At 40.5% G+C, this 14465-nt stretch overlaps 1 protein-coding gene across 1 annotated transcript in view; it reads left to right on the top strand.

The window, feature by feature from the left end:
- Positions 1 to 13926, top strand: part of LOC101862691 (acetylcholine receptor subunit beta-like 1-like) — a gene marked incomplete at its 3' end in the record, with an annotated part of 29324 nt that extends 15398 nt beyond the window's left edge. Inside the window, 2 exon segments of the mRNA NM_001280809.1 lie at positions 13900 to 13909; positions 13911 to 13926. Of these exon segments, the coding sequence (NP_001267738.1) occupies positions 13900 to 13909; positions 13911 to 13926 (26 nt within the window).
- Between the last annotated feature and the right edge of the window lie 539 nt (positions 13927 to 14465).

A 14465-nucleotide genomic window follows, 5' to 3' on the forward strand; every position in this document is an offset into this window, starting at 1 on the left:
CGGGGGGATACAACATCCCAGCAGAAATACGAGACACTCGATTTCAATTTCTCCCCACTCGGGAATCGAGCTCGGGTCTGCTGCGTGCTTTAGCAAAGCGCTTAACTGCTACAATTCGGTAGTAATATGATATCAAGATATTCTATATTCCCCCTAAGGAAAATATACTTTCCCTACGTTACAAATGTGATTTCAGCTAATTTTAATATAAATGTGTATCTTGATCATTTTTTAAAAGCAATTTACTGTAACGGCCTGGAGATATGATTTAAATACCACTCAGTATGTGCATGTATGTGACAGAGTATGCTTGTATAACATAATATTATGTTTCTACTTATTTGTAGCTGCATGTGCTTCTGAGTGTATGTGCGTGTGTGTTTGGGGGGAGGGGTTGTGCATCTGTGTGAGTGTGCGTTTGGTTGTGTGTATGTGTTGGTGCGTGTGTGCGTGTCTGTGTGTGGGTGTGTGTTTGGGGGGGGGGGGTGGCCTTTTCGAAGAAATGTGGAAGGAAATGAACTGCCGTGGTAAAATCCCTCGGTCTGCCCATCAGACTGGAGTCTGCTGGCATTGATCACCTCATCGGATTGCCACCTCTGAGGATTGCTCGCTTACCCTGCTCTTCGTATGCTGGCCACCGTCTCCACACACCATTTCCCCACCACCCACCATTCCCACCCAACCCCACACGCATCCCCTTCCCTCAACCCTCTGTCAGCACAAGTTCTCCACCTCCCCTTCCCTAAAGACCACATCCATATCCCCCACCCACCCTCCCCTCGCCACATCTCCTCCACCCCTTCCCTAGAGGGGACACCATCTGTTTGCCCCCCCTCTCCCTTACGCCACAACCCCTCCACCCTTTCCCTGCAGATATCACTCGTACTCCCATCGCCACACCACCTCCACCCCTTCCGCTGTAAAAAATGACCCAACCACCCACCCACCCACCCCCCTTATAAAGACAGCAAAGCCTGCCCCTAGACAGTGCGGCTTTCGCATTTATTTTCCAATAATCCATAAAACGATGTTTAGGGTGGGGGTAATGCTTTAAAAGCAAAGGACATTCCTCTCGGTTTATTTTCTCTCTTTCATTCCCATCTCTTAAGGCAGAATCTGCTCATCGCTTCGTTTCAAAAGGGCTAAAGATACCATCATGAGAGCTGACAGATTTTCTGACCCCTTATTTTGCAGAGTCGTTTCTTTGAGCCCCAAGGTGGTGAACTTTGCTGAGATTGGCCATCACATTTGCATTTTGTTCGCTTCCTCCTGAGAAAGCGCACTTTCTTCTCGAGCAAAATCCTGATTTTTGGATTGATCTCACACAAGACTGGTTTTTACAAAAGGAATAATATGCATAAAAAGAAAATGATGAAAAATCTTCGTTTAACGAGAAGCTTAAATACTGCGTGAACTATTTGATGTATTTAAAGGCAGCATTCCTATGAAAGAAAAAATTGCAACATATAGAGGATTATCTTTCCTATTTCATATTGGTCGAACGTGAAACCTAAATTCACAAATGTATCGAATTTTTCGCTTCATTCACTCTTTTTGGTGCAAGAAAGTTCAGAAAAAACATATGACATTATGAAAAATTTCGATCAGAGATATGGATTGTATCTATGTTTTTTTTTTCAAAAAGATTACTTTATCATCGTCTCACCTGTTTCTGTCTGGGCGCTTCATAATTTTAATGTTTTGCCCAAATTTGAAAAAGAAATATTATAGCCATCATTCTTTATACAGACATCGTGTGTATTACGAGGGTGAGTGTGTTTGAGTATGTTTGTATGTATAGAACAGAAAGAGAGTAAGAGAGAAGGTGAAAAAAGAGAGAGGGGGAGAGGGGGGAGGGCTAAGAGAGGAGAGAGAGGGGACAGAGGGGAGAGAACGGGGAGGAGGAAAGAAAGAGCGGCAAATAGGCAGTGGGTGGAGACGCTGTATTTCTGTGTATTGTTGCAATGTTATTTTTTATTCTTTTGCACGTCTTTAACAGTCATTGTCGGAAGTTCAGAAATATTTGTACCGTTGTGAGTTGTTTGCCATTATTTTTTTTACTTTTTTTATATTTACTATGCTTTCCAGCTGCGTTGGTAGCTAGCAGGATCTGTAATTTCTCTTCGTCGTTGAAGGTTAACGGTCGCCATTCGTTTATGATGGTCAAACTATTATTATTATGCTATATAGCTCATATAATTTTAACCTCTTTATCTTATTATAATAAAGCCATAAGAACGTATACAGGAAGTTTTTTAGTGAGGACTCCATCTAAAATATGAAAACAGCAAGATGATCAAAGTCCATCTGAGAGATTTGACAAGATATTTTTGAAAACAAAACAAAAAAGCAGTCGATTTTGCACATAAACTCTGAAGAGTGTTTGCACAGGCAAAAACCAGGCAATTACACAAGGAGAGGAATCTTTTTCTCCTGAGCACATTTTCGTGCGCTTTCGAAATTTCAAAGTCTATAATTATATAATGCTATTACTACAACAAGTAAACCAAATACTCATTCTTTTCGTGAAGAACTGTGCCGCATCCCCCCTTTTATTCACCGAAAAATGAACGAATTTCCATACGCAAAGATTGCTAAAATTTCAAATAATAACATGAGAAATACATGTAGTTACAGGTATGCCCTATTACAAGTGCACGTTTGTCTTTTTAATAATTGCTCTTTGATAGAATCCTCCAATAAATAAAAAGCAGAAAGTGTTCCCAAGAAGTGCTTTTGTTGAGCACGGTTAGTTTCATAGACATGTAAAAAGTCCTGTCCAACGTTAATGCCACATGCATGGCTTAGTTTATGTTCAGGTGGTATCGAACGAGATTACAAAAAAATAAAATAAAAATTATTTTAAAAAATAATAATAAAATTTAAAAAAATAATAATTTAAAAAATAATAAATAATAATAATAATAATAATAATGATAACTGATTCGCACAGAGCATATCAAAGAAGCTTTCTTTCATGAAACGATAGGTTATACTATGATTAAGCTGTCCTCAATCACGACTGCTCCCATACATGATACAGGTGGCGTCGAATAAAATAAAACATTTTAATGAAATAGGAAAAGGGTTTTTTTATTGTAAAATGCACTGCAAGAGTAAAGAAGTGAATCATTTCAGGAAATATTCCCAAACAAGTTAAATGCAAATAGGGATTTTTTAAATTTGAAATATTTCTGAAAATAGGACACCTCACCGCATCGGTTTTTAGAGTAGGAAAATTGAAGCAAAGTGTTAAATGTCAACTTAAAAAGAACAAACTATGACATTCATCGAAGCGGAGATAAATATTTTAGGAGAGAAACAGAAATCATAAAAATACCCAGAAATGAACATTGAATTTCGCAGTTGTAATTGAGCAGTTCAGCAAACAAATTATTGCTCATTTATTGTGGAAGTCGCACTTTTTAACTACTCTTAATATATAGTTAAAAACGTTAAAATATGTTTAATATACGAAACAAAGTATGAAAATATCGGCTTCGAACGAGTTGCAAGTCGCAGCTGACTTGCTGGTGTCGTATACACGCAAAAGATCAGACTGCACTATTTTTTGAGGGGCGGTAGTGACTCCAATTAATCGTCAAAATCATGAGTAGCTCGAGCTTGATTTTCTACACATGACTTTGACTGGGGAACAAATTATTACACTTCGGAACTAAAACTTACTAAATTTTGCTCTGAAGTGAGATATTTACTTTAAACACCTCCTGCAACAATAACGTTTGTCCATACATTGAAAAGCAGGGTGTTGCGCAAGAGGAAGGTGTGTGTGTGTGTGAGAGTGTGTGCGTGTTTGTGTGTGTGTGGGGGGGGTGTGAGTGTATGTGTAGTATGCGTGTGTGCGTGTGTGTGTATCTGTGTATGTGTGTGTGTGTGTGAGTGTGTGAGTGTTTGTGTGTGTGTGTGTGTGTGTGAGTGAGTGTGTGTGTGAGTGTGTATGAGTGTATGTGTAGTATGCGTGTGTGCGTGTGTGTGTGTGTGTGTGTGTGTGTGTGTGTGTGTGTGTGTGTTATAATCAAGAGTAGGATCAATGAAAAGAATTCTACTTTATGCTTTGAACTATTTCAAATTTTTTTTAGGCTATGATGACCACTAAGTCCCCTCCCCTATTACACACAATTGAATATTGTTAGCGGAGCCTGAAATGGCAAGGTAGGAATAATTTCTCCTAATATACCCTAGCTGTTTTAATAAAGACCTCTTTCTCCTGCCAACAATGTATTGTTCATGACGTGTATTTCTAAGCAATGAAACAAACACTCTCAGACTGTATGAATTGATATTCTTCTGATCAACTTCAAAAAGGGCTTTTGTCCACACACAAATCGTCATACATTCCCCCCACCACCTCTTTTCCACTACCAGCGTCAACCCCCATCTTGTTTGACCTGTACTAGATTCTACCTCCCCCTGCCTTTTACATGCCCTCACAAGTATCCATAATCCATGAATCGAGGGTATGCATAAATTGATCATATCTAATAAAAGAGAGTAATGAAAACCTTCCTCAAAGACATTTTATGTAAAGAATACAACCATTCCCCTCGCCCACGACTATAAGAATTAGTTAATACGACCATCAAACAGTGCATCGACACGGCGTTCAACATTGCCTGCTTAGTCATTTAAGACATTCTATTACGTTATCTTGAACTCCCCAGGCATCGAGAGTGTGAAATATTGACACGCAAAATGCAATCATAATCCTCAAATTCTGGGCCCATTAGGGAAGAAAATGGAGCGTTATTATCGTATTTTCCTACGTTGATGGTTTATGGAAAAGGGGCGAATATGAAAAAAGGAAAAGGTGATGGAGGGGTGATGCAATGCGACACTCTCGATCAATGATCAAAAAGGAGAGCAGGTCTTGTTGTTTTCAAGGAATTCGCATTGCACCAAGCGAATTCGCTCAAGACCAATTTTCGAGTAATTTGAGATCCATTAAGAGCACAGTTGAAACCTTAGGGGGAAATTTTACATCGTCAAAAATACAAACTACTGCGTGAGAGAAATGTCTCTTTCATGCTTGTTCAGGTTGCTTCAAATGATCGTTGGACTGCTGGTATATTACAGAATAGGTATAGAAATATCAATACCTTTTTGAGCGTTTGAACTTGACATTTTTCACAACCCTCTCTGTCTCTCTCCCTCCCTCCCTCCCTCCCTCTCTCTCTCTCTCTCTCTCTCTCTCTCTCTCTCTCTCTCTCTCTCTCTCTCTCTCTCTCTCTCTCTCACACACTCTCACTCTCCCTCCCGTCCTCTCTCTCTATCTATCTCTCTATCTCTCTATCTATCTATCTATCTATCTATCTATCTATCTATCTATCTATCTATCTATCTATCTATCTATCTATCTATCTATCTATCTATCTATCTATCTATCTATTTATCTCAATCTCTCTCTCTCCCTCTCTCTCTCTCTCTCTCTCTCTCTCTCTCTCTCTCTCTCTCCCCTCTTTCTCTCTCTTAGTTTAGTTTTAGTAGAGGTTTTACGGCGCTCGCAACTGCATAAGGTTATAAGAGCGCCGGAAGATTAGAGGTGTTACAAGAGAGTAACAAACATAAAAAAGAAGAAGGGGAGATAAGGACGATAGATGTTTCACAGGAAAGAAGAAGCAATCCACACCAGGGCACCCGTCAACCACCCACTATTTCTCTCTCTTTCTCTCTTAGCCTCAAACTTACCCCCACTAAATCTTGACCCCATCCAACCCACTCATTCAACCCTTTGCTGTAGAAGAAACCTAAAAATTCATATTATTTCTTACAATATACAGTTTTGCATATTAAAATATATCAGTAAACATACACACGTCTGTACACTCACACAAACAGAGAAATATAGAATTAAACTCTTCAAGGTATTTTTTTTACGGGGGGGTGTTGTTGTGTTTTTTAGGGGGGGGGGTCAAAACTATTATTATTTTACTACGAGTATATAGCTAATTTTTGTACCTCTTTATCGTATCAAGAAAACCACAAAAATGTATACCTGAAGTTTTAAATGAGAGCTCCGTCTAAAATATGAAAACAGCAAGAGGATGTTGTTTTGTTGTTGTTGTTTGTTTGTTTTTGTTTTTTTGGGGGGTGGGGGAGGGCGGTTCTTTTTTAATATTCTACTTGGTGCTTTACATAGCAACAGCCTGTGGACTGTTTGGGTCACCTCCTTTGCGGTTAGTATTTCGTATAGGGATAACACGCAATGTACTGTTATCACAAATACATAATAATCAATACTATGGATCACATTCGCGCTGTTACAAAAACGTTTAAAGTTATGTTCACCGACATACACAGAAAGGAGACACACACCACAAAGTCATAGCTAACCAAGTTAAGTCCAAATAAGACTGCACAAACATAAACAAACGTGCAAACACATGCATTAGCAGTAATACGCCTACAACGCCACACACATGTGAGTGTTATCTCGTAGGTACAAACAAAAATACAGACACGTATATATTGGCACCCTGGCGTTCAAACAAAGTACCTTAGCACAAGAATAGATCTACTTTTCCTGACAAAGAAACTTTTCCTGTGCCACGTCTAAGGTTTTTAAAAAACCTGAGATTTGAAAATTCACACAAATTGTAATTGTAGATGTTGAACGCGGTCATCGGCACAACTTAGATCATTTAGGAGGTGGGCTGCTTCGACTCTGCCTGTCAAGGGCAACCGGTGCTGAAAGGTATTTAACGTCCCAGCAAATAGATGGAGATACGTAATAACCCCCACCCCACTCCAACAAACAAGCAGAGAGAGAGAGAGAGAGAGAGAGAGAGAGAGAGAGAGAGAGAGAGAGAGAGAGAGAGAGAGAGATTTCAGGGGAGGGGACGAGGGGGGGGGGAGGCCGAGAGACACTCGCATGAGAATTAAACCCAAGTCTTTTGAGTGGGACGGCGTTGCACCAAACAGCTGCACTACAGATGCCGGTGATTTGAACCTGATTAAGAGGACAATCTTCAACGTCCTTTCTGGATCGTTTCTTTTTACGTCGATCTGACGCGGGAAAAAAGTAATCCTCTTTCGAAATAATGTATTCTGTTTCCTTCTATGCCCTTGAGCTTCAATAAAAATGGAAGGTTTAAAAACAAACACCCATGAGCTTTCAGAACAAGTGTGGCTGGAAAATGAGCAACGGCAATTTATAATGAAATTACTTCGGTTTTATTCATATGGCCCATTCCACTGTAAAAATGTTGTTTGTTCTTCTTTTGTGCCTGTCTTCTTTCCTTTCTTTGCATGCTACGTCAATTCACTTTAACCAAAATCCAATTAACTAACCCAAAATAGTACTCTATTATATACTGTCTAAGCTGTCCAAGATGACCACCGACCGTTGTCGAAGAGAGAAGTAATCATCTTGAGGAAGTGGTCCTTCCGGACAGTTCCAGTATAATATTTAAAGACGCAACGGTGGTTGTGGAGTGGGAAATATACATGTGTTGTGTATGTGTGTATGTGTGTGTGCATGTGTGTGTTTGTATGTGTATGTGTGTGTGTGTGCATGAGTCTTTATGTCTCATGTGTATGCATGTACGGTGAGTGTGTGTGTACAGTGCAACACACCACTGCCGAATATTACTTGTACTTCCCCCCTCTTTTTTTAAAGATCTTTTGAAAGCTTAAGACGTCTCTTTAGAAATAATTTGAATTGGTGCCCAGATCTATCGCAAGCGTAATCGACGAGGGATCTTATATATTTGTATGTAGACAGACACAATCAAGCCCGCTGTCGCCAACAATATCAGAGACAAGATGGCATCCGCTCGGCGAACCGTTGAATGGCCGATTTTTCCTTTGCGTCACGCCAGCGTTTTTCTTCGTCGCTCCGACAAGACTGGGCGAATTTCACCCTGTTGGCTCAAAGGGTCCCTTGGGGTGCAACTACAAACATCAGCTCCAAACAGCTCTCAAATTGGATTAGCCTGCCGAAAGAGTCCCTTGGTGCATATTGTGCAAACGCTGGAGTTTGGGGCGATGAGAAATAATGACAGACGGGCGCAGGGTCCGTCTGCGCCCCCAAAACACCGTGCATTGTGGCGCTAGGGAGAGGGGAATCTTTTTGGTAGCGCCTTGAATAAATTATTATGCTCATAGAACGACGGCATCAACAGAAGCAAGGTGAGGTTCTACACTTGTCCGACCAGTCGGAAAAGTATCGTTTCAGACAACTCGCTACTTTAGAATTACAAAGTTTTATCTGACCTTTTTGGTCGTTTTGAATTACTAAGACCATCTGCTCTATCTAATCGTAAGAGTCGTTATCAAAATATTCAAAGTACTGCATTAAAAAAAACTTAACATGTGAAACTCAAAATGTTTGACGCCATATTTCTTAAAACTAGGCATTGAGCAGATAGATTTTTGTAATTCTCGGGTAGCGAACAGGACTTTCCAAAGAGCAATTTATACCTAGGGGTGTTCAGCCAGAGTAAACTTTGATATTAGACTCAGCACTCCAACCCATAAGTAAAAGTAAGCATGTGTGTTTGTTGAACACCACTATAAACACTATGAGGTTATTTAAGAGGCGGGTCTTTAGGTGTAATGTTCGTCTTTTTAAAACTTTTAGTAAGAGTTTTACGGCACTTGCAACACAATAAGGTCATAAAAGTACCGAAGATTAGAGGTGTTAAAAGAGAGTAAAAAACATAATTAAGAAGGACGAGAGATAAAGAAGATATTTGTGTGATAGGAAAGAAGGAGCAAATACACAAGAGCACCCGCCAACCACCCACAATGTCCGTCTCCACAAAACGACCCAATGCCATCCGCTGCGTAATCCAGCATAATAAAAAAAGAGCTAAGGGAGATCCCCATGTCCTTCTTTGTCCTCTCTGTCTTTATTGATATCTATATCACACGATATAAGTTAAGCCAAGCTAAAGGGTGCTAGTTTTGACATCCATAACCGCATAACGGCAATCAATTTGTAAAACCTTTTGAAAATATGAGAAGCAACAAGGGGGCATTTCTTCAAATTGTATGGTAAACCAATTTTTTTGTTAATGCCGTCATCGAAACAACGTCCAGAATAATTTTTTATTTCTTTATCGGTTGTAGAATCACATTTTTGCTAATTGAGCTCTAATTATTATGTCTATAATCAGCATTCGAAATGTTATGGATTATTGTGTAACTTTGCCAGTCTCGCAAAAATTGCAGAAACCTGAAACTCTTATTCGGATCTCAGCAAATATGTTACAAATCACGTTTCAGCTTGACGAAGCCATATTGTAACAGTATTCTTTTAACCTTTGCTATTCTTTCTTGCCAGACTTGTGAGGCTAAGAAGGGTTTAGAAAATATACCGTTTAAGGAAAGTAGGCGTCGGAAGAAAAACTCTTAGTGTGAGTCGTTGTTTCTTCATTAAACCAATAGAAGAAAGAAGTGCGACGTGTTGCTTAGATGTGAATTACCATACAGTCTCTTCTTCCACTCACGCCTACTTTATTCTTTGGAATCGTGGTGCAAAGGACACCATGGAACCGGAACTACCTATAGGCAGTTTGGGCGATGGTGTCTTCATCAGTGGAATACTTTGGGTTTGTTTTCTTCTTCTTTTTTTCTCTCTTTTTTTTTGGTTCTTTTTTAAAATTTTGAAACAGTTCCTTTGTGCTTGGATTATATACGCAGTATTATTAATTTATCTAAATTAGATGGTGTTTGCTCTTATAACAAAGCCATTGAATAACCTTGAGCATTACGTAAAATGATGTTTGATGATTCAGCCTAAAAGACAATGGGTTTGTAACTGTTAAAATCACGAAGCTAGACAAGACTGAGCATATTGGCGGTATTCCAGGGAACAATATTAGAAGGTTACGAGCTTTGTTCTTCAGTAGACACGTTTGACAGAAAGCAAAGTTTATTAAAATTAAATGTTGTGAAGTAAAATTAACCTAACCACATATAAGCCCCTCCACACTATAGTCAAGGACATACAACAATCTCCAAGCAATTCCTTTATGTAGCGCTCAGGAACTGGTCGCACACGACTGCCCGTATATCCCCATCCTCAAGGCTCACACCTCATTATAAACCCTTATTTGGTCAGCCTGGTTATTCTGGATTAAGACGTCAGACTACACAGGGGGGTACAGCTTTGCATAAAGACGAAGAAATCACTAGGACGGACAAAAGAGCAAGTCTCATTCTGGAACGCAAGTCTCGCCATAGGTTTACCTATGACATTTCACTCTCTACTCTTGAATTTTACTATACAGTGAACAATAACTTTCCTACCGAAAAGAATCAGAGCGTCAAAGCCCACCCAAAGCCCTGACCTTTGACAATTCTTTTTTTCCCAGAAATCGTGCGCCAATAATTTACATAGAAATGAGATTGCGGCTTCTATTCTCCGTCTCGTCCTGGGGCTATTCTTGACTACTGCTCGCCAACACAAGTTTTCTGTCTCCTTCGAAAACCATTGACCTCCAAATATAAGAAAAAAAACCGAGAAAAACTGTGAAGAATAAGTGAACTTTGATAAAGGAAAGCAATCGGGGAAAAAGAAACATGGTAAGAAAAAGAAAACCATGTGTCTAACATATGTCATTAATTCGCTGACTGTTCATTGGTTGTAAACAGAGAAACATTGTAATTGGATTCTCAAAGGTGAAATGTATTCTGGGAAAACAGTAAAAACAGAGGTAACAGTTTGAGTATTTTTGGAATATATATTTCGTTCTTTTCTCAGTTAACAAAATGCCCCTACGCTTTCACTCATTTTACTCTCTTACCCGCTCCACCGCCCTTCTACACTCACACCCACGTTTCTTTCCTACCCACACTACGCTTGCAACTGCTAATCTGAGTTTTCCCACAGAGCCACGTCGTGTACTCTCTCATCTACTCAGCCCTTGCCCCACCGTGTCGAGCTTGTACCCGTTCACTCTGGACCACACCCACCCACAGAGTAGAGGGGTTCTGCAACTGGTGTGAGGGTAAATTTGGTGTAAGGGTAGGGACGTATAATTTACCGAAGAGGAGAACCCAAGACAGTTCCAAAACGCCATTTCTCCAAACTGTTATCTCAGCTCTTGCAGTTCTTCAGTCTCGGGATCCATTTCACCCTCAAAAGTTCAGTCACAATTCATAAAACTTACCTGTTTTTATACCTTTCCTCCATTCGACTGTATCACTTTCTCCTCTCTCACGCTCACTATGCTTCACCCTAATCCTACTCTCAACTCTGTTCTACTAAAATCCCAGCTTCTCTCTGTTATCCCCACTTTCATTATATCCACATGTCACTGCCTCCCTACTTATTGCCCACCCACCTGGGCATCCTTTACATCCACCTTACGTTAACCTTAAGTCCCCACTTGTCCCCATAATCGCCCTTACTTCGTCCGATATAAATATTATAATAAATCCAACCTAACCGCTAATTAGCACCTCCACACTAAACCCACGGACAGACCACACGATCTCCACGCATTTCCTGTATGTAGCACTCAGGAGTAACATGTGTGAGTTTTTCGGACAACACTGTCCACATGACTGCTCACGCTAATGACCGCTGTCCATCGCAGCTTTCAGGTTGGGAAGGGGCACTCATAAACCTGTCCTGCTTATTGACGGGAGGGGTGAGGTATAGACAGTATGGCGTCCGTATGTCAAATGGTCAGCGATATGGGGCACTGTTTGGAGAAAACTGATTGAGGCAGTAACATCGTAGTTTGATGAGTTTTCTCTCGACATTTTAACTGACCCTCATTGTTGCTGCGGCTCTTGTTGTTGGTGTTGCTGTTGTTGCTGCTGTTGCTGTGGTTGCTCCAAATATTTGTGTGACCTTGACTTTGTTTCTGTTCCCCCGTTGTCAGCATCAAGGAATGAGAAAGGTCCGAGTTCATGAATACTTTTTCAGATGTCTTAAATAGTTGTATGCAACTACTATCTTTTAAAATTGTATAACTTGAAATATATTTCTGTAAAACATGCTATAACTTCACCGTAATCGCTAACAGGTATGCTCCAAAATCCAGGAGTCCAGTTGACACATCCAATGCATTATTTAAGAGGAACTTGATGTCAAAAATATACAAATTAGAAAATCTGATAAAAGCCTGGGAGTTACATCATATGCAAAACCTGGGAGTTTAGACAAAACCATCAATCAAAACACACCTTCTAATCGTAAGTCGTAAACGAGAGCAAGAGACTTTCGTTCTCGTATTATGTTCAAACGGTGAACCTCATTGGGGACGCTTGCTAGAGTTTCAGCAACGCTTGAAGACGCTCTGTTCTGATATCTCTGAGATATGAACAGAAACCTACATTGAAAGTGGCCTTAAAACGAAAAGACTTTTTGAAGTCAGCATATATCTTTCAATGGATATTAAACAAAAACTAATTTTCCCCTTGCCTAATCCTATCAAAATGACTCCCTCCGACAAGCAAAAACCGCCAGATAGTTGTACGCGCCCTGGACATAATATGAGAGATGAGAGGGGAAACGGCGAAGGCCAAGAAAATGTTGATGAGGATGAGGACGAGTGTCTACTTGGAATTTGATTATTGTGGGAGGATAAAGCAAAAGATAAGGAATGTGCGTAGAGATAAGTGAAGTGGAAAGGCTATCAATGTGTCTTTAAAAAGCTGGGTAGACAGGGATGAAATCGTTCACGCTACCAGACTTCTATTTCTTTCCTCGTTTTATGTTGACCCATTAGCACTCACATCTTGAGTTACGATTTTGCTGATAGCAGTGTTTAGCTTGTGTCTTGACCCTCCCGCGCGTGGGAGTAGGGAGGTTTTGAGTCTCCAGTGCTGACGGTGTAAGGAACGATTCCCTGAGGATGATCACAGTCACTTGCTCTCTCCAATAAATACTTTAACAAAGGCTGTGCTTTTTATTCTTTTTTATACGAAGTACTTTGGCTCTCATCTCAGCTCACTCCGGGGGGGCTCTCTTGGCCTAGAGGTTAAGGTATTCGCCTCTCATTCAAAGGTCCCAGGTTCGAATCCGGGTAGTGACGGAAATATTTTCTTCAAACAAATTGCTCTCTAGCAATGTTGTGTCGTCTGCTTTCGCGTCCACTTTCTGCCCCCACCCTTTCACCTCCTTTGCCCCCTCCACTGGGCTCCTGACTCTTTCTGCAGCCGCTCTTCTGCTACTCCTTGGCTCCTCCTTACTCCTGTCTTTCAGCCACACCCCTAATGTTCTGGTAAGAAAGGTCTACACCTAGCTTTCTTGGCCTTCTTGGACATGGGCGAAAAATCTCGAAGGTTTAGTGTGCAAGTTGCGCACGTTATATATCCCTTGGTGGTCTGAAATCGATAAGAGTAGGCTTCGGCCGACACTCGGGCAAACTTCAAATGTTCCTACCAACTGAAAATCCCCTTTTCTCTCTCTCTCTCTCTCTCTCTCTCTCTCTCTCTCTCTCTCTCTCTCTCACTCTCTCTCTCTCCCTCTTTCTCTCTCTTCCTCTTTCTTATATCTATCTATCTATCTATCTATCTATCTATCTATCTATCTATCTATCTATCTATCTATCTATCTATCTATCTATCTATCTATCTATCTATCTATCTATCTATCTATCACCACTCCCGTTCTCTCTAATTCCCCTCTACCCCCCCCCCCTGCAAAAAATCTCACAATTAACCAATTACAATGGAGGAAGATAATGTGCACATATCCAGATATGTACTTTAATAGTTATTGCACGATTGTCTACCACCGCCGAACAGAACACAATTATACAGCTCAGCCTCCACATAAACAGAATGAAACCAGAATTTCCCTCATCATGCCCTCTGTGGGATTACACATTAATGGATCATCACCTGTCCCATTGGACCCCCTTATAGTGACACCAGAGCTACACTGCTCCCTCCGAGACCTAACACTAACAACACAATCTACGGTACGTTACAAACAGCAACTGCAGCAAACCTGCTCTTATCACTACATGGTATTGGACAGAAAGGCTGGAGTACAGCTGCTGTTTGATCGATACGACAACAACAGCAGCACGTTAGTCTCATCTACCAAGTTTTTTTTTTTTAAGACTAACCCATATCCTAAGACAAAAGTATGGGTTAGTACCAACGTGTTCACATCCTTGACATTTATTTATTATGACAACAAGTATGACGTTTCCTCTTCGGGTCGGAACGATAATTGTCAGCTCGCCCCGTCACTCAATGAAGCAGAGGAAGACAGCACTTACTTTATTACCATTACAGGGAAATGGACAACAGCTGATGTATTACTGTATTTCGGGTATTTTTCATCGCGCTACTTGATTCCGTGATTCCCACGATTTTTTTTTTACCGAGAATTCAAACCGTTCTCTAAACGTTTTAAGGGCACAACTGCATTGGAACTTAAATACATACATGACCCTGGGCGACTCACACCTCGATTTTAAAAGGTTTGCGAAACATGAAATGAGCAAAACGCAAAAAGAGCGCGCGAGAAAAAAAAA

The sequence above is a fragment of the Aplysia californica genome, unplaced genomic scaffold (assembly GCF_000002075.1).
Source record: "Aplysia californica isolate F4 #8 unplaced genomic scaffold, AplCal3.0 scaffold00001, whole genome shotgun sequence".
NCBI classification, from domain to species: domain Eukaryota; kingdom Metazoa; phylum Mollusca; class Gastropoda; order Aplysiida; family Aplysiidae; genus Aplysia; species Aplysia californica.